General features: G+C 44.9%; 1 protein-coding gene across 3 annotated transcripts in view; it reads left to right on the top strand.

Annotated features, from left to right (window-relative positions):
* Positions 1-17,436, top strand: part of LOC149443328 (killer cell lectin-like receptor subfamily G member 1) — a 56,541-nt gene extending 39,105 nt beyond the window's left edge. For 2 of the 3 annotated variants that reach the window (XM_089655667.1, XM_089655665.1), the window contains 3 exons: positions 630-736; positions 7,527-7,657; positions 16,031-17,436. In XM_089655667.1, coding sequence (XP_089511793.1) covers positions 630-736; positions 7,527-7,632 — 213 coding nt within the window. In that variant the 3' untranslated portion in view covers positions 7,633-7,657; positions 16,031-17,436. Of the gene's footprint in view, positions 1-629; positions 737-1,763; positions 1,976-7,526; positions 7,658-16,030 lie in introns of those variants that run through there. The other variant, XM_089655666.1, reaches the window with a different exon arrangement.
* Positions 17,437-18,141: the final 705 nt, after the last annotated feature.

Genomic DNA, 18,141 nt, shown 5'->3' with positions numbered 1-18,141 from the left:
GTAACTAACTCAGTATGTGATTGTTCATGAAAACTTGGACCCATATTGGTGACCTTCGGTGTGCTGGTGGCATTCTCCCTTGCTGATTCTGTTCGATTCCAGCTGACGTTCGCTGCACCACCCACTTATACACACCACCATTTTTAACGCATGAACGTGTGCGATTGGATTGTACACTTGCTTGTTCCATGAGACACACAGCAGCGGCTTGGCCCGTCCCCCACTTTCTCCTCACTGGCTCAGACAATGAGTGGGAGTCCCAGGACAGCTGAGGCTCTTGTGCGCATCCCTGGATCAAGAGGGGGTGCAGGTGAGTATTAGAGGGGACTGTAGGTGGAGCAGCATACAGAATTTTTTTTCCCCCTATGCATGAAGGTAAAAAAACAGCATTTTTAGAATCCCTGTAACGTTTGTGACTCTAGACCAGGGGTAGGCAACCTGTGGCTCTCTAGCTGTTGTGGAACTACATTTCCCATGAGGTATTGCAAAGATTACAAAACTGACAGTTACAGCTATGCCTTGCAGAGGCATGATGGAACTTGTAGTCCTGCGGCTCTCAGGTTGCCTACCCCTGCTCTAGATTATGTATACATGGATGCATTTCTGAGCATACTGCTGCCATTTTGTAGGAAAATGTAATGCGCTTCAAGGCAGATGGTGATGATCATTGGTATGGTTACTACAAGATGGATGATGAATGGAAGTGGCTGGATAAGTCCTCATTGGGTGATGAGAGGTAAGTGAAGTGAAGCCTTTAAACTATCCTTCCTGCTGATTAAAAAAAAAAAAAGTCCTCCCCCCTATGCTTCATATGTATTTTGTGTAGTGAATAGATTTGCAGCGCCGCAGCATTGTACATTTAAATCAATATGTTCAATTATATATTCAAATCAATAAAACATTCAAAAATATCCATTTGGCTGCTCCTGATGACAGCGCACACACATAGGCCAGGGCTGTATCCATATTCACAACTCCACACCTATCATCCAGAAACTTCTCAAGCTATCTGGATGCAGAGGGAGCTATCAGGCTGACAGCAGCTGAACAACTGAGCAGACCTAACTAGCAGAACACAGCAACACTGATTAGTGGGCAGAATATGCTTTTACCGAACAATAATTACAATCACACTGACTACAGTGTGACAGCTAAATGTACCTATCAAAGCATACACTACATCTCCTCGATCTAAACCTAGCACCTATGTAGATGGGTGCTACATCTATATCAACAATTAAAGGGCACCCCCTTGCCACTTGGTACAGCACATCTCACTCTGCTTCCATATCATCCTAACCATTGCTCTTTCAGGGTAAATACTCGGAGGAACAGATCAAGCAATCAGTCTGGAGAATGCTGGTTTGGTAGTCAGTGGGGTTAGGGGCTGAATTGATTACTTTAGACTGCCAATTGTGTTTGTGTCAGGGTAAGGAAGCTTCATGTCGGTGCACATCTATGCGCAAACGCTGGGTACCCGTCGGCCACACGGTTGCGCATCGGTGTGCACAGGCGGGCTATTTAAACCCCTGCTGCACTTAAACTCGTGCCTTCTGGTCTACTACTTTCTGTACTTGTTGCTTGCATCCTGATTCCTGTTACCTACCTGATTTGACCTGACCACAGTTGAACTCCGCCTGCACCGACCCGGCTTATCCCTTGACTATCCGCTTTCCTGCTCCTCTGTACCTGATCTGACTGATCCTGACCCTGCTTGTCTGATGCTGCAACCTCTTCTGCCTGTGACTATCTCTGGCTTCCAGCTGCCCGCGGTTGTCCAAACCTCCACTGTACATTCCTGCTGCTCACCTGCATCCGCAACTGACCTGCATCCGCAACTGACCTGCATCCGCAACTGACCTGCATCCTGGTCTTCCGGGTCATCACCTGCCAGCTTGCACCTCCAGACCCGTCAGGCACTCATGCATCTCCCGAGCGGGAGTCGTAAGAGGATTCTCTCCACGTCGGGCTCCCCAACCAGGTATGTGACAGTTTGCCTGACATTGTGACCAGTGGTTTTAATCAATAAGGGTTTCATCTGATGCCATTACATATTGCATCAATACTTTCAGTGTTCTTAAAAGTCATGATGGAATTTTAAAATACATGTACTCAACAGACACTATTGGGTACACCTTGACCTGGTGTGGTCTTCTGCTGCTGTAGCCCATCTGCTTCAAGGTTCTACATGTTGTACGTTCAGAGATGGTATTCTGCATACCTTGGTGATTGTTTGGGTTACTGTTGCCTTTCAGTCATCTCGAACCAGTCTGCCCATTCTCCTCTGACATCAACAAGGCAGTTTTGTCCACACAACTGCCTCTCACTGGATATTTTCTGTTTTTTGGACCATTCTTTCCTTAGTGAAAATCCCAGTAGATCAGCAATTTTTTTAAATACTCAGACCAGCCTGTTAAATTTTTTTTTTTTATGCCAAAGTTATTGACTTTTTAGGCTAGGTTGACACCTAGTTTGATCAGTTGCTGAAGTGCTTTTTTGTGTTTTTTACACGTGTTTTTTGATGTGTTTTTGCGTTTTTGTTTTTGGCCAACTTTTTGCTGGGCAGATCAAAAGCATAAAAAACACACTACATGCATTTCTGCAGTGTCTCCGTTGGATTCTATTGAGCAAAAAATACTTGTGAAGGTGATCCATAGTAAATCATGATAAATGGTATGCACTGCGTTCCTGCAAAATGCATAAAAAAACAAAAACGCACAGGTGTGAACATGGCCTTAAGTTGTATTAGGACTGGGGGTAATGAATGATGAGCTCAGGCATCCATGCCTAAATCAAACTTTCTCAATCAAAGAATAGAACGCTCCTATTACCACATCCCATAATATATGGGGAATCACAAAAGAAAAACAATTATGGACTTTACTGGCAATGAAGGGGAACAAAAGCAGCAAATAATAATAAGAAGAAAACCCCATTTTATTCACATTATTTAATTTTTATTATTTATACTTAAAATTCTAATTTAAGTGTACCGTATTTTTTGCTCCATAAGACACACCTAGGTTTTAGAGGCAGAAAACAGGAAAAAAAAATTCTGAACTAATGGACTGAAGACCTAATACAGGAGATGACCAGAGACTGCGGACATAGTACAGGGGATGACCAGAGACTGCGGACAGTACAGGAGATGACCAGAGACTGCGGACACAGTACAGGAGATGACCAGAGACTGCGGACACAGTACAGGGGATGACCAGAGACTGCAGGCAGTACAGGAGATGACCAGAGACTGCGGACACAGTACAGGAGATGACCAGAGACTGCGGACACAGTACAGGGGATGACCAGAGACTGCAGACATAGTACAGGAGATGACCAGAGACTGCAGACATGGTACAGGAGATGACCAGAGACTGCAGACATGGTACAGGAGATGACCAGAGACTGCGGACATACTACAGGAGATGACCAGAGACTGCAGACATGGTACAGGAGATGACCAGAGACTGCGGACACAGTACAGGGAATGACCAGAGACTGCGGACACGGTACAGGGAATGACCAGAGACTGCGGACACGGTACAGGGAATGACCAGAGACTGCGGACACGGTACAGGAGATGACCGGAGACTGCGGACACGGTACAGGAGATGACCGGAGACTGCGGACACGGTACAGGAGATGACCGGAGACTGCGGATACGGTACAGGGGATGACTAGAGACTGCAGACATAGTGCAGGAGATGACCAGAGCCTGCGGACAGTACAAGGGATGACCGGAGACTGCGGACACAGTACAGGAGATGACCGGAGACTGCGGACACAGTACAGGAGATGACCAGAGACTGCGGACAGTACAGGAGATGACCAGAGACTGCGGACAGTACAGGAGATGACCAGAGACTGCAGACATAGTACAGGAGATGACCAGAGACTGCAGACATAGTACAGGAGATGACCAGAGACTGCGGACACAGTACAGGAGATGACCAGAGACTGCAGGCAGTACAGGAGATGACCAGAGACTGCGGACAGTACAGGAGATGACCAGAGACTGCGGACACAGTACAGGAGATGACCAGAGACTGCAGACATAGTACAGGAGATGACCAGAGACTGCGGACAGTACAGGGATGACCAGAGACTGGACAGTACAGGAGATGACTGCTGACCTTTGGGGAGGGGGAGGAGCGGGTACCTGAATTTGACAGGTACCCGCTCTTACTTCCGCAGAGTTGTTCTTTGACCTTACCTGTTCCTCTATCCAGCCGCGCGCTGTCTTCTCGGCTTCTGTAGTGTCGGCGCTCGGCGGACAGCTGGGTGCCCAGTGCACATGAGTGAGAAGCACTGCGCTTTGTGATTGGTCCAGCGGCTTCTGGGATCTGTCATGTGTCCCAGGTACCGCCTTATCATTCACAAAGAGCACCGCTTCTTGCGCATGCACACTTGGCACCCGGCTGTCAAGCCGAGCGCCCACACTACAGAAGCCGGGAAGACCGCGCGCCGCTGGATAGAGGAACAGGTAAGGTCCCGCTGCAGAGCTGAGCGGGTGGCCCGGTATTCTGACGCGGCGGTGGAAATACCGGACCGTCCGCTCCACATTCGCTCCATAAGACGCACTGACATTTTCCCCCCTTTTTTGGGGGAAAAAAAGTGCGTCTTATGGAGCGAAAAATACGGTAAATAATAAAGTATAAATAATACAAATTAAATAATATTTTTATTTCCATTTGAATAAAATAGGAGAATATGTGTGTGTATATAATGTGTGTGTGTATGTGTGTGTGTGTGTGTGTATGTGTATACAGTTGCAAGAAAAAGTATGTGAACCCCTTGGGATTACGTGGAGTTTTGCATGAATTGGGCATAAAATGTGCTCTGAACGTCATCTAAGTCACAACAATAGAAGAACACAGTCTGCTGACAGCAATGGCTTCCTCCGTGGTGTCCTCCCATGTACTCCATTCTTGTTTAATGTTTTCCTTATTGTAGATGTGTCAACAAAAATGTTAGCATGTGCCAGAGATTTCTGTAGGTCTTTAGCTGACACTCTGGGATTCTTCTTTACCTCATACAGCATTCTGCGCTGTGCTCTTGCAGTCATTTTTACAGGACGACCACGCCTAGGGAGAGTAGCAACAGTGCTAAACTTTCTCCATTTGTAGACAGTCTGTCTTACCGTGGACACATGAACATCAGGGCTTTTCGAGATACTTTTGTAACCCTTTCCAGTTCATGCAAGTCAACAATTCTTGATCGTAGGTCTTCTGAGAGCTCTTTTCTGAGAGGCATGGTTCACATCAGACAGTGCTTCTTGAAACCAGAAAACCCAAAACAGGTGTGTGTTTTAAGGGCAGGACAGCTGTCAGCAACACATCCAATATCATCACACTGATTGGAGTCAAGGTTGGCTCACTCCTGGCTCCAATTAGCTCTGGGAGAAGTCATTAAGCTAGGGCCTCACATACTTTTTCCTCCCTGCACTGTGAATGTTTACATGTTATGTGCAATTAAACCATGGCAACATCTAATGTTTGTGTAGTATTATGTTCAGCAGACTGTAATCTTCTATTGTTGTGACTTAGATGACATTCAGAGCACATTTTATGCCCAATTCATGCAAAACTCCACGTAATCCCAAGGGGTTCACATACTTTTTCTTGCAACTGTATGTGTGTATTATTGCATGATGTGAGGACTTTGTAGAGCAGGGGGTTATTGATGACTGGAGGTAACAAATTTAACTGGATTTCAATCCTTTAAAAAAAAACAAAAAAAAACCCAAAACTTGGGTTTACTGCATTCAACCCACAATCAAAAGTGGAGAAGTTGACTTAATGGGGTTGACTACTAAAACTGGAGAGTGCAAAATTTAGTGCAGCTGTGTATGGTAACCAATCGGCTTCTAACTTCAACTTGTTCAATTAAGTTTTGACAAATAAAAAACCTGGATGCTGATTGGTTTGTATGGAGAGCTGCACCAGGTTTTGTGCTCTTCAGTTTTGGTAAATCAAGCGCCATTGTGTCAGATGACCTGCGGGTAGCATTGTCATAACTAGACCCTCATTCCATGTTTTGATACACACAAGCTGGCTACAAGTAGTGAGATTTTTGCCATTTTTGTGAATTTGTGATTTGCTGCTAAATTTTTTTTTTTATGCCAAAGTTATTGTCTTTTTAGACTAGGTTGACACCTAGTTTGATCAGTTGCTGAAGTGCTTTTTTGTGGTTTTTTTTATGTGTTTTTGCGTTTTGTTGTTGGCCAACTTTTTGCTGGGCAGATCAAAAGCATAAAAAACACACTACATGCATTTCTGCAGTGTGTCCATTGGATTCTATTGAGCAAAAAATACTTGTGAAGGTGATCCATAGAAAATCATGATAAAATGGTATGCACTGCGTTCCTGCAAAATGCATAAAAAAAACAAACGCACAGGTGTGAACATGGCCTTAAGTTGTATTAGGACTGGGGGTAATGAATGATGAGCTCAGGCATCCATGCCTAATCAAACTTTCTCAATCAAAGAATAGAACGTTCCTATTACCACATCCCATAATATATGGGGAATCGCAAAACAAGAAAAATAATTATGGACTTTACTGGCAATGAAGGGGAACAAAAGCAGCAAATAATAAGAAAAACCCCATTTTATTCATATTTAATTTTTATTATTTATACTTAAATTATAATTTTAAGTATAAATAATAAAAATTAAATAATATTTTTATTACCATTTGAATAAAATAGGAGAATATGTATGTGTGTGTGTGTGTGTGTGTGTGTGTATATGTGTGTATGTGTATATATATATATATATATATATATATATATATATATATATATATATATATATATATATATATATAAATTGAACAGTGGACCAGGTTATTCCCTGTCCTGCAGGTCATGGAAGCTGCTGGCTGGGGAATCCTCCTCCCCTTTTTTTTTTTTTGTACTCCAATAAACCCCAGAGTTTTTTGGTTAGGCCTTGTACACGCGGTGAGAAAACAAACAAAACAGTACCACTTTCAGAGCGATTTGATAATCCAATCCTTCACACACAGCTTTCAAGAGCCATTCACGACAGTTCATGCAAAACTTATCTTTCGAGAAAAATCCTTTATGTTTGTCCCTTCGAATAACGGAACAATCGCTACGATATTCCTCAAAGAGTGACCAAGATCACGCATGCTCAGAAACGAAAGAATACAATACATTACATCATCGCTGGAAGTTGTATTCTGTCGTACAAGAATTTTTGTAACTCTAGTAACCTCTTCATCTTCAATATGAGACCAGCATGCAAAAAGGACAATCATTCATCCAATATTCTCACCGTGTGTACCAAGCTTTAGAACATCTGTAAGGATTATTTCAAAAGTTTGGTAAGGAGGGTGTGGGGACATTTTAGGGCAATACATCTGTAGTTGTAAGAAGGCCAAGAGCCCCAGCTCCAGGGCAACCACCCTGATCCTAGTGTGTTTTTGCTAGTGCAGTGTAGATAATTGATTGGGTGAAATGTAATTTGATTGTAATGTAATTTCACAATCTGATCATCCCATAGACTGAACAATCTTTCCGGGGAGAACTGTCAAACATGGAATCCAAGCGAACAATGGGAAAAGGACTGCTCGTCGAAGAAAAAATTTATCTGCGTTTCTGTCCAATAAGAGGCATACCTGAACATTGCTCAGTGTAAGTGAGAACCATTGAATGGAAGTACCAGGGAATAACCATTTGAAGGGAATTTAACTGTTGCCCCTATTGCCATTGATGGTCCTAGCCAGGTTTATCCATTCCTCTGCAGTGAATGCAGCCGAGAGAAATTATTTCATCACTTTGGCTTTAGAGCTGTCATTCCTGGCTGTCACAGCCAGTGGAGCAGCTTACCAAGCATGATCTGTGCTCGGTTACATGCTTTGGAGGGCAGGGAGACTTTGGGGGTTAACCCACATACTGGTATGACAGATGGCACATACTTCCAACTATTACACCCTGTGCACTCTTCTCCTGCACATACCACCCTGTCATACCCTCCACACTCCTCTCCTGCGAATGCTGCCGTCATACCCTCCACACTCCTCTCCTGCGAATACTGCCGTCATACCCTCCACACTCCTCTCCTGCGAATACTGCCGTCATACCCTCCACACTCCTCTCCTGCGAATACTGCCCGCTGTCATACAATTCCCCCCTCCTCCTCTCTTCTACATACTGCCCGCGGAGATAGATAGATAGACAGATAGATAGATAAAGATATATATATCAATCACAGGTGAAACTCGAAAAATTAGAATATCGTGCAAAAGTTCATTTATTTCAGTGCAGCAACTTAAAAGGTGAAACTAATATATGAGATAGACTCATTACATGCAAAGCAAGATAGTTCAAGCCGTGATTTGTCATCATTGTGATGATTATGGCTTAGAGCTCATGAAAACCCCAAATCCACAATCTCAGAAAATGAGAATATTACATGCAATCAATAAAACAAGGATTGTACATAGAACAATATCGGACCTCTGAAAAGTAGAAGCATGCATATGTACTCAGTACTTGGTTTGGGCCCCTTTTGCAGCAGTTACTGCCTCAATGCGGCGTGGCATGGAAGCTATCAGCCTGTGGCATTGCTGAGGTATTATGGAAGACCAGGATGCTTCAATAGCGGCCTTCAGCTCTTCTGCATTGTTCAGTCTCATGTCTCTCATCTTTCTCTTGGCAATGCCCCATAGATTCTCTATGGGGTTCAGGTCAGGCGAATTTGATGGCCAATCAAGCACAGTAATCCCACGGTCATTGAACCAGGTTTTGGTGCTTTTGGCAGTGTGGGCAGGTGCCAAGTCCTGCTGGAAAATGAAGTCAGCATCCCCATAACGCTCGTCTGTGAAAGGAAGCATGAAGTGCTCCAAAATCTCCTGGTAGATGGCTGCGTTGACCCTGCACTTAATGAAGCACAGTGGACCAACACCAGCAGATGACATGGCTCCCCAAATCAACACAGACTGTGGAAATTTCACATTGGACTTCAAGCATCTTGCAGTGTGTGCCCCTCCATTCTTCCTCCATACTCGGGGTCCTTGTGCATCTCCATTCTTCCTCCATACTCGGGGTCCTTGGGCCTCTCCATTCTTCCGCCATACTCGGGGTCCTTGGGCCTCTCCATTCTTCCTCCATACTCGGGGTCCTTGGGCCTCTCCATTCTTCCTCCACACTCGGGGTCCTTGTGCCTCTCCATTCTTCCTCCATACTCGGGGTCCTTGGGCCTCTCCATTCTTCCTCCATACTCTGGGTCCTTGGTTTCCAAATGAGATGCAAAAGTTGCTCTCATCAGAAAAGAGGACTTTGGACCACTGAGCAACAGACCAGGTCTGTTTTTCTTTAGCCCAGGTAAGACGCTTCTGACGTTGTTTGTTGTTCAGGAGCGGCTTGACAAGAGGAATACGACATTTGAAGCCCATGTCCAGCATCCGTCTGTGTGGTGGCTCTTGATGCACTGACTCCAGCCTCAGTCCACTCCTTGTGAAAGTCCCCAACACTTTTGAATGGCCTTTTCCTGACAATCCTCTCCAGGCTGCGGTCATCCCTGCTGCTTGTGCACCTTTTTCTTCCACACTTTTCCCTTCCACATAACTTTCTATTAATGTGCTTTGATACAGCACTTTGGGAACATCCAACTTCTTTTGCAATGACCTTTTGAGGCTTTCCCTCCTTATGGAGGGTGTCAGTGATGGTTTTCTGCACAACTGTCAGGTCAGCAGTTTTTCCAATGATTGTGATTGCTACTGAACCAGACTGAGAGACCATTTAAAGGCTCAGGAACCCTTTGCAGGTGTTATGGCTTAATTAGCTGATTAGAGTGGGACACTTTGAGCCGAGAATATTGCACCTTTTCACAATATTCTCATTTTCTGAGATTGTGGATTTGGGGTTTTCATGAGCTGTAAGCCATAATCATCACAATTATGACAAATCACGGCTTGAACTATCTTGCTTTGCATGTAATGAGTCTATCTCATATATTACATAAAATAAAAAGGTGAAGCGCTATGCACAATCTAAATACAAAGTGTATTGTTATAATAATTATAAATTGAATAAAAGGAAAATATCCAAATCTCTTAAACCTGTAGGTGTTAAGTACTAAAAACTACAATTCATATCTCCATAAAATAAACCATGTGCAGTATTTAAACAGAAAATAAATAAATGATTATATACAACAAAAAAATGAATTCTATATATATTCTAGTGATATTAGTGAAGTATTATCTGTAGTGCCAACCAATGGCTAACTAGAGCATCTGGTGAACAACCGTGATAAAGGATTCAGGATCCTGAAGAAGCCAATTGATTATCGTGGTGTAACATGTAGAGCGCGGTGACGTACTCCCGGTTTAAGAGTGGTGACGCATTTCCGGTTCCTGTCTGACGCCATCTTGATACACCCAAAAATCCTTTAGTACACCCATAGCTCATGGGAAACTGCTGGAGTGTGCCGGATTGAATGTGAATGTCCATTTGATTGGCGTTTTTATGTCATTTATTAAACATTATTGCACTATGGAGGTCTCCTTTTGTGTCTTCCTCTATATACATCTATTAATCCCGAGCCCCACCACGTGGAATGTAAGTGTAGAGGATCACTAGCCCTGTAAGTGGAATCCTAGTGGAGCAGGGGAACCAGTGGAGCCAGGTTTTGAGATTCTTTCAGGTGTGGAACATCTAATGAGCTGTGGCCCCTAGGGGTCCAGGAAAGGGGTGAGGATGCACTCTAGCTATTTAAGGATAATCACACCAGAGTGTCACCAAGAGCACATATCAAGTGGGGAGTGAAGAAGTGAAGTATGTTTTGCAGGATTTGCACATCCATCATTTGCACATATTAATTGGCACTTTTTTTATTGTGGACTGCATCTTTTTATAATTTTTATATTTAATCTTATTGAGCACTTGCCACTTTTTAATTGAGTGGCATATCACCTATTCATCTTATTATTATTATTATTTATTATTATTATACAGTATTTATAAAGCGCCAATAGTTCGCTCAGCGCTGTACATTACAAAGGGAGACAGAACATGTGACAGAACAATACCAATACAATGCAAAACATGAGGGGATCGAGGGCCCTGCTCTTTCGAGCTTACAATCTAGGAGGGAGGGGGTGGTGGCACAGGAGGAGATAGCTGTGGGGGATGGAGTGGTAGGAAGAGTGGAGGAGGTCGGCAAGTTAGCAGGGGGTGGGGTAGGCTTCCCTGAAGAGATGGGTTTTCAGGGTGCGCCTAAAGGAGAGGAGAGTAGGTGATAATCTGATGGGTTGGGGCAGGGAGTTCCAGAGGATGGGTGACACCCTGGAGAAGTCCTGGATGCGGGCATGGGAGGAGGAGACCAGGGAACTAGAGAGAAGGAGGTCTTGTGAGGAGCGGAGTGTGCGTGCTGGGCGGTACTTGGATATTAGGTCGGTGATGTAGTTCGGGGCAGTATGGTGGACAGCTTTGTACGTCAGCATTAGGATTTTGAATTTGATCCGTTGCACAATCGGAAGCCAGTGGAGGGATTGGCAGAGGGGGGTGGCGGAGACAGAGCGGTTGGAAAGGTGAATGAGTCTGGCAGCCGTGTTCAGGATGGACTGAAGAGGGGATAGCCAGCGGCGAGGCAGGCCAGTGAGGAGGGAGTTGCAGTAGTCGAGTCGTGATATGATGAGGGAGTGGATGAGCTGTTTAGTGGTTTCTGGGGTTAGGAACGTGCGGATTTTGGCGATGTTGCGGAGGTGGAGTCTGCACGAGTTTGTTAAAGATTGGACTTGGGGCTGGAAGGATAGGTTGGAGTCCAGAATGACACCCAGTACTCTGGCCTGCAGGGCGGGTTTGATGGTAGCGTTGTTGGATGTGACGGAGAAATCAATGGGGGGTGGTGTCCGGGCTGGGGGGAAGACAAGAAACTCGGTTTTTGGAGAGGTTCAATTTAAGGAAGTGGAGCGACATCCAGTCTGATATGTCGCTCAGTAGGTGTGTGATTCGGGCTGAGACCTAGGGGGTGAGGTGGGGGGTTGAGAGATAGATTTGTGTGTCGTCGGCATAGAGGTGGTAGTTGAAGTCGTGAGAGTGTATGAGTTGGCCAAGGGAGGAGGTATAGATGGAGAAGAGAAGGGGCCCGAGGACAGAGCCTTGAGGGACCCCAACAGAGAGGGGGAGTGAGGGGGAGGTGGTAGCATTATAGGTAACGCTGAAGGAGCGTTGTGACAGGTAGGATGAGAGCCAGGAGAGAGCAGAATCTCTGAGGCCGAGGGAGTGTAGTTTTTTGAGGAGGAGGGGGTGGTCGACTGTGTCGAAGGCCGCAGAGAGGTCAAGGAGTAGGAGCACTGAATAGTGGCCATTAGCTTTGGCGGTTAGCAGGTCGTTGGAGAGTTTGAGTAAGGCAGTTTCGGTGGAGTGTAGGGGACGGAAGCCGGACTGTAGGGGATCGAGGAGGTTGTTGTCGTTGAGGTGAGAGCATAGGCGGGTGTAGACAAGGCGCTCGAGGAGTTTAGATGTAAATGGGAGCAGGGAGATGGGTCTGAGGTTGTTCGGGTCATTGGGGTCCAGGGAGGGCTTTTTAAGTATGGGGGTGATGTGTGCATGTTTCAGAGGGGAGGGGAAAGTGCCTGAGGAGAGGGAGAGATTGAAGATGTGGGTGAGGGAGCGTAGGATGGAGGAGGAGGAAGGTCGTAGGAGTTGTGAGGGGATAGGGTCGAGGGGGCAGGTGGTGAGGCGGGCATCAGAGAGGATCTTGGAGACTTCCTCGATGGTAGTAAGGTCAAAGGTGTGGAGTGTTGGGGGAGCTTCAGTATGAGGAATGTAGGGTGGGGTGGAAGAGGAGGTCAGAGCAGTGGTGGGGCTGTGGGAGAGGGGTGATGAGGGGGTAGCTGAGTGAGGGTGAAGGGGGTTGGAGAGAGTTTGAGCAGCGACGAAGTCCCTGCGGGTTATGTCGAGGGGGGATAAGGGGGTAGCTGTGTGAGAGGGGACGGGTTGAGAGGGTGTGCGAGTTGCAGCAATGTCCTTGCGAAATCTTCACTGTATTGATCTGGTTAGCCCTGTGGTTGGCATACCAGGCATTTGTTTTGCACTCTAGTGGATTGCATTATTGATTCCTTTTATGCTTATGTTGAGCACTTGTCACTTCGCATTTATTGTGTGATTTATCACGGTTGTCCACCAGATGCTCTAGTTAACCCTTGGTTGGCACTCCAGATAATACTTCACTAATATCACTAGAATATATGTATAATTCATTTTTTGTTGTATATAATCATTTATTTATTTTCTGTTTAAATACTGCACATGGTTTATTTTATGGAGATATGAATTTTAGTTTTTAGTACTTAACACCTACAGGTTTAAGAGATTTGGATATTTTCCTTTTATTCAATTTATAATTATAACAATACACTTTGTATTTAGATTGTGCATAGCGCTTCACTATTTTATTTTATGTATTTGATGCATCCTTTGGTATAGGGCAGTGGTGGGCAACCTTTTTTTTCAACTGAGCCAAATCTCGCCAAAACCACGATTGAAATTTATTTTGAGAGCCACATTTTTAAAACTGAAAATACATAGGATGGTACACTGTTTTTAGTTTCAATAAGTTTTTATAGTAATTGATCCCCCATATAGTAATTGATCCCCCCTATAGTAATTGATCCCCCCTATAGTAATTCATCCCCCATAGTAATTCATCCCCCATATAGTAATTCATCCCCCATATAGTAATTCATCCCCCCTATAGTAATTGATCCCCCATATAGTAATTCATCCCCCCTATAGTAATTCATCCCCCCTATAGTAATTCATCCTCCATATAGTAATTCATCCCCCCTATAGTAATTCATCCCTCATATAGTAGTAGTAAGTAAGTAGCAAGTAGTAAGCCAAGTCCCCCGTGTCAATTCACTTACCTTTGCTCCGCGTGTTCCTCTCGCCGTGTTCCCGCGCCGTTCCGGTCTTCAGGGCGGACTGTGAGAGGAGCCTAGCTCCTCTCACGTTCGTCACACTGCCCCGCCTACACACATCCTGACAGCCAATCACTGGCTATCAGGATGTGAGTGGCAGCGAGACTGGCCAATCATTGCATTTGAGCGTGCTGCCCTGGCTGTTTTTTTTTTTTTTTTTTTTTTTTTGGATCACGCTGCAGAGTCCCTGCCGCCCGAGAGGAGGGAGGGGAGCGGGCGCCCGGCACACAAGAGCCGCATTAAAGCATGTAAAGAGCCGCATGTGGCTCGCGAGCCGCGGCTTGCCAACCACTGGTATAGGGAAAGCGGTAGCAGCTGGCATGGGTACTTAGGGTTCTTGCATTTGGTGAGGTGAGCGCAGGAGGAATCTTCACTTTTTATTTCATATATTAGTTTCACCTTTTTAAGTTGCATTACTGAAATAATTAACTTTTGCACGATATTCTAATTTTTAGAGTTTCACCTGTGTATATATGTGTAATAATAAATAAATATATATATATATATATATATATATATATATATACACAGACACACACCTCTCCTCTATGTACTGCCCATGGTCATACCCCCCCAAACTCCTACGTACTGCCCCGTCATACCCTCCACACTTCTCTCCTGCCCACTAACACTTCATAACTTGTTACATTGCCAAGCTTTTCCATTTTTCCTAGAACAAACACACTTGCTAGTCAGAATATCCTAAGTTCGACAGTGAAAGCTGCTGCCTAGTAAGCAATGACAGTGGGCTTGCTATGCAGTGGATTCTGCCACCAATCATGTGAGGGATTGTATGTACTGCTGATAGGCTCTAGTATAGAGGTTTGGGCTGCTGCCAGACCACAAGGCTAGACTCAACACACAAATAACGTCTGGTTTTGTACCAGGATTTCCATCCTGAAATCTTTGCTTAGGAGCCAAATCACTGCAGCAGACAAGTCCACAGATTCCAGGTCTGGTAGTGTAGAAGGTGGTGACGGTGTCTCTTTTTAGGACTGGCCCTTCAGCAATTTGCATAAGACCATTTTATATATGAAGTCCTTTAGCCTCCAGTATTTCGTTGCCTAAAATGTCGTCCTTTACAATTCTGGTTTGTAAATCAAAGAACCTGGTTGGCATAAGAAAATGTTTGAACCTGCCATGGGTGCAACGAGGTCCAATGTTCTCTGAGCTGTGGAAGCAGTCTGTGGTATACATGGGTATGACAGTTTGAATACCTCCGTTAAGTGTTGTCACACACAATGGTCTATCATAACCTATTACTGTTTGCATGACTTTCTGTGACAATGTAAGCTGCTCCGTCATTGTCGCATAGGTCTGTGGTTGCAGCAAACTTAATTGTTGGATCAACTGAGCAGTCATGGCTGTTTTTTTTTTTTTTTTTTCTTTTTTTAAAAGAGGGAAAAACCCATAAACAAGGTCCGCCAGTGTGGATGGAAACTGTGGTGCGACTGTAGGAAAAGCCTGTCCAATTGCAGTTTCCTCCATATGATCTTGATGGATGGTGTGGGTACTTTTGAGGTTTATGGTATCCCCATGACTAAACCTGCCATTAAATAAAATCCCATTTTTACTGGTGCCCAGAGTAGGAACATTAGGTATTTATGTTCCTAAAGAAGTGGTTTTAGGAGGGTTTTAAAGTACACTTGCTGACTTTCCTAGCTGCAGGCACTGTGGAGTAAGTGTTAAAAGACAGACTAGAATCTTGACTTCAGAGTTTGTTATCTGTTCAATCAGCTTACAGGACTTGCCAAGTGTTTACCATAGAAGTCTGGCAGGGTGCCAAGAGTCTACTTCCATAGAAAATAGCTGTGATTTTTAGTGCCACTATTGTGAACTATTCCACAGTGCCTATGGCTACAGAGGTGAGAAGTGGGACAGCAAGTTGCCGCAGCCCATGTGAATTCCAGGTTATCACAAAAACCATGGTCTTGTGAAATTTTCCAACGGGGGTATTCTATGAGGTATTTGCCAATTGTGCTCAGAGCTGATTTTCAACACATAGTAGTACTTGCATTAGTTACTGATTGACTGAAAATATTGGAATAACTAGATATTATTCTCATGTCTTTTTCAGATATTACAACATGTCCTACTTCAGCAACTTTGTAAGCCTCACCTGGAGGGTACATTTCTCTCCGATCTTTCATTTCAGTTTACTGATGTCAAGTCCTTTTTTTTTTTTGTGTTTTTCTCCTTCTCTGTCCCCCCACCCGCTTAACCAGCAGGTTGATTTAAAGACTCCCCACCATCAGAATACACTGATCGGTGCTGCTTGCGGCACAGATTGATTGGGAAAAATCTACGGGAGATGGTGAGAGACGGAAGGCATAGTAGAGTAGAGGAGACGGTGAGAGACTGTGGGAGATGGTTAGAGACCATGGACTTACTACAGACATATCACAGCGATTCTACCCACAAATCGCTAGATGTGAACAGGGCTTAACCCAACAGCAATGGAGACTCCATCATCAACTTTGCCAGTTTCCACAGCCAGACAATCTCTCGGGCTAGCCTGAGGAGAACGCAAGAGAAAGAGGGACACACCTGGACTTGAAAGGAAAGCAGCAACCACCACTTCATCCACAGGGCAGGCCCGCCGGTCCGGTATATACACAGCAAGCATCCTGCACTCTTGAGCTCTTCCCCCAAGCAGAGGAACTGCAAGCCAATAGCAACAGAGCAGTGGGTGGGACAGACACTGGCCACTCCTGCTCCGTGCTGCCTCTGAAGGAGGCTTGTTATAGCCTCCTTCAGACTGCCCAACCCGAGTCTGACACCATGGCCCGCCTGGTGGAGCGTTGCCGCGACGGTGTTGTAAATGGTGAGTCCCTGCACACGTCTTTGACAGCTCCACATCACTCAGGTGTCAACGCCAGTCCAGGGATCAACTCTGTGGGGTCTCTGCTTTGATGCCACCCACACATGGCACCAGCGACAAGCAGCACAGCAGGGACACTATTCAATTGATTTTTGTCAGGATGCTCTGGGAATGGGGGGGTTTGAGTCCCCCCTCCTTATCTACGTCCCTGTGTGCAGTGTGGTACAGGTAATCGGACACATGCATGATTGCAAGCTCTGGGTTGAGATTGAGATTTACTACTGCTGGCAGCATAAGGATTAAAAATAGTGTTGATTTTAGAGAGTGAAGAACGGCTTTAAGTCTAAGAACGTTGAACAGTTCGTTGTTTTAATCTGCGCAGTATGGTAATTAAAAAAAAACAAAACTTTAGCTCCTAGGGGTATCCCCGCTGGCCAGCTAAGGATGGTTGAGAGCCACTTCAATCTATCCAAGCCTTTTGGGCCTTGTGGGTTACCCTCTGCCATATTTCTTACTATCCACATAGGAAGTATTTCGGTGAGGTAAAACAACCGACTAGAGTTTCTTTTTCTGTTACACCAAATATTCGTTTTTGCTTCTGTGTGTATTGTGTAGATTGATTGTTTGTGGCAGAATAAAAATTAAAATACTTATTTATTGAATTACTTTTGAAAGCGTCCTCACTTTTGCACATTACTTAGTTGTGGCCGAGCGGTTAAGGCGATGGATTCTAAATCCATTGGGATTTCCCCACGCAGGTTTGAATCCTGCCAACTACCATCTGTAGCTTTGGAAACAGTACACACACTGGGTACATCAGTGCTCTGTAGGTCAATGTTCCAGTTCTGCTGGTTGATGACTCTTGCCAGGATAAAGTGCTGCACTTGACAGCCTAAACCTTTAGCACGGTTCTGTAGCTCCTACAGTCCCTTGACGGAGATGAAGCTCTGCGTCCATTGAGGTCTTGGCTGGTTTGTAGGGTCTAAATGACCTGTAGAGTTCCCTGAGACTCAGATAAAGACTTGGCCGGGTCAGTAGGTGACATTTACAAGTACCCAGCTGGTCACAATCCAAGCCATTTGGTACATCATAGGCATCTCAGAATAGGTGCAAGTACTACCCCTTGTCTCTGCACCCTATCAATCTTTAAGCACTGCCCCTTGGTTCCACAACCACTGATCTCCTAGTACTGCCCCATTTAGGAAATAAAGAACCAAGTATTTTCTTTTGCTAAGTAATTCCTATGTAATTTGTTATGATCCTCTTCAGCCAACAATAGACCCTTTCCAGCAACAATAGATGCCTTTAGCAAAAATAACCCCCCTGAAACAAAATACCCCCCCAGCAACACTAGAACCGCCCCAGCA

The sequence above is a fragment of the Staurois parvus genome, unplaced genomic scaffold (assembly GCF_062004578.1).
Source record: "Staurois parvus isolate SC_StPar_1 unplaced genomic scaffold, SC_StPar_1.0 ptg000860l, whole genome shotgun sequence".
Taxonomy (NCBI): Eukaryota; Metazoa; Chordata; class Amphibia; order Anura; family Ranidae; genus Staurois; species Staurois parvus.
Note: the sequence above shows the minus strand (reverse complement) of the source record. Positions and strands in the feature narration are given on the sequence as shown.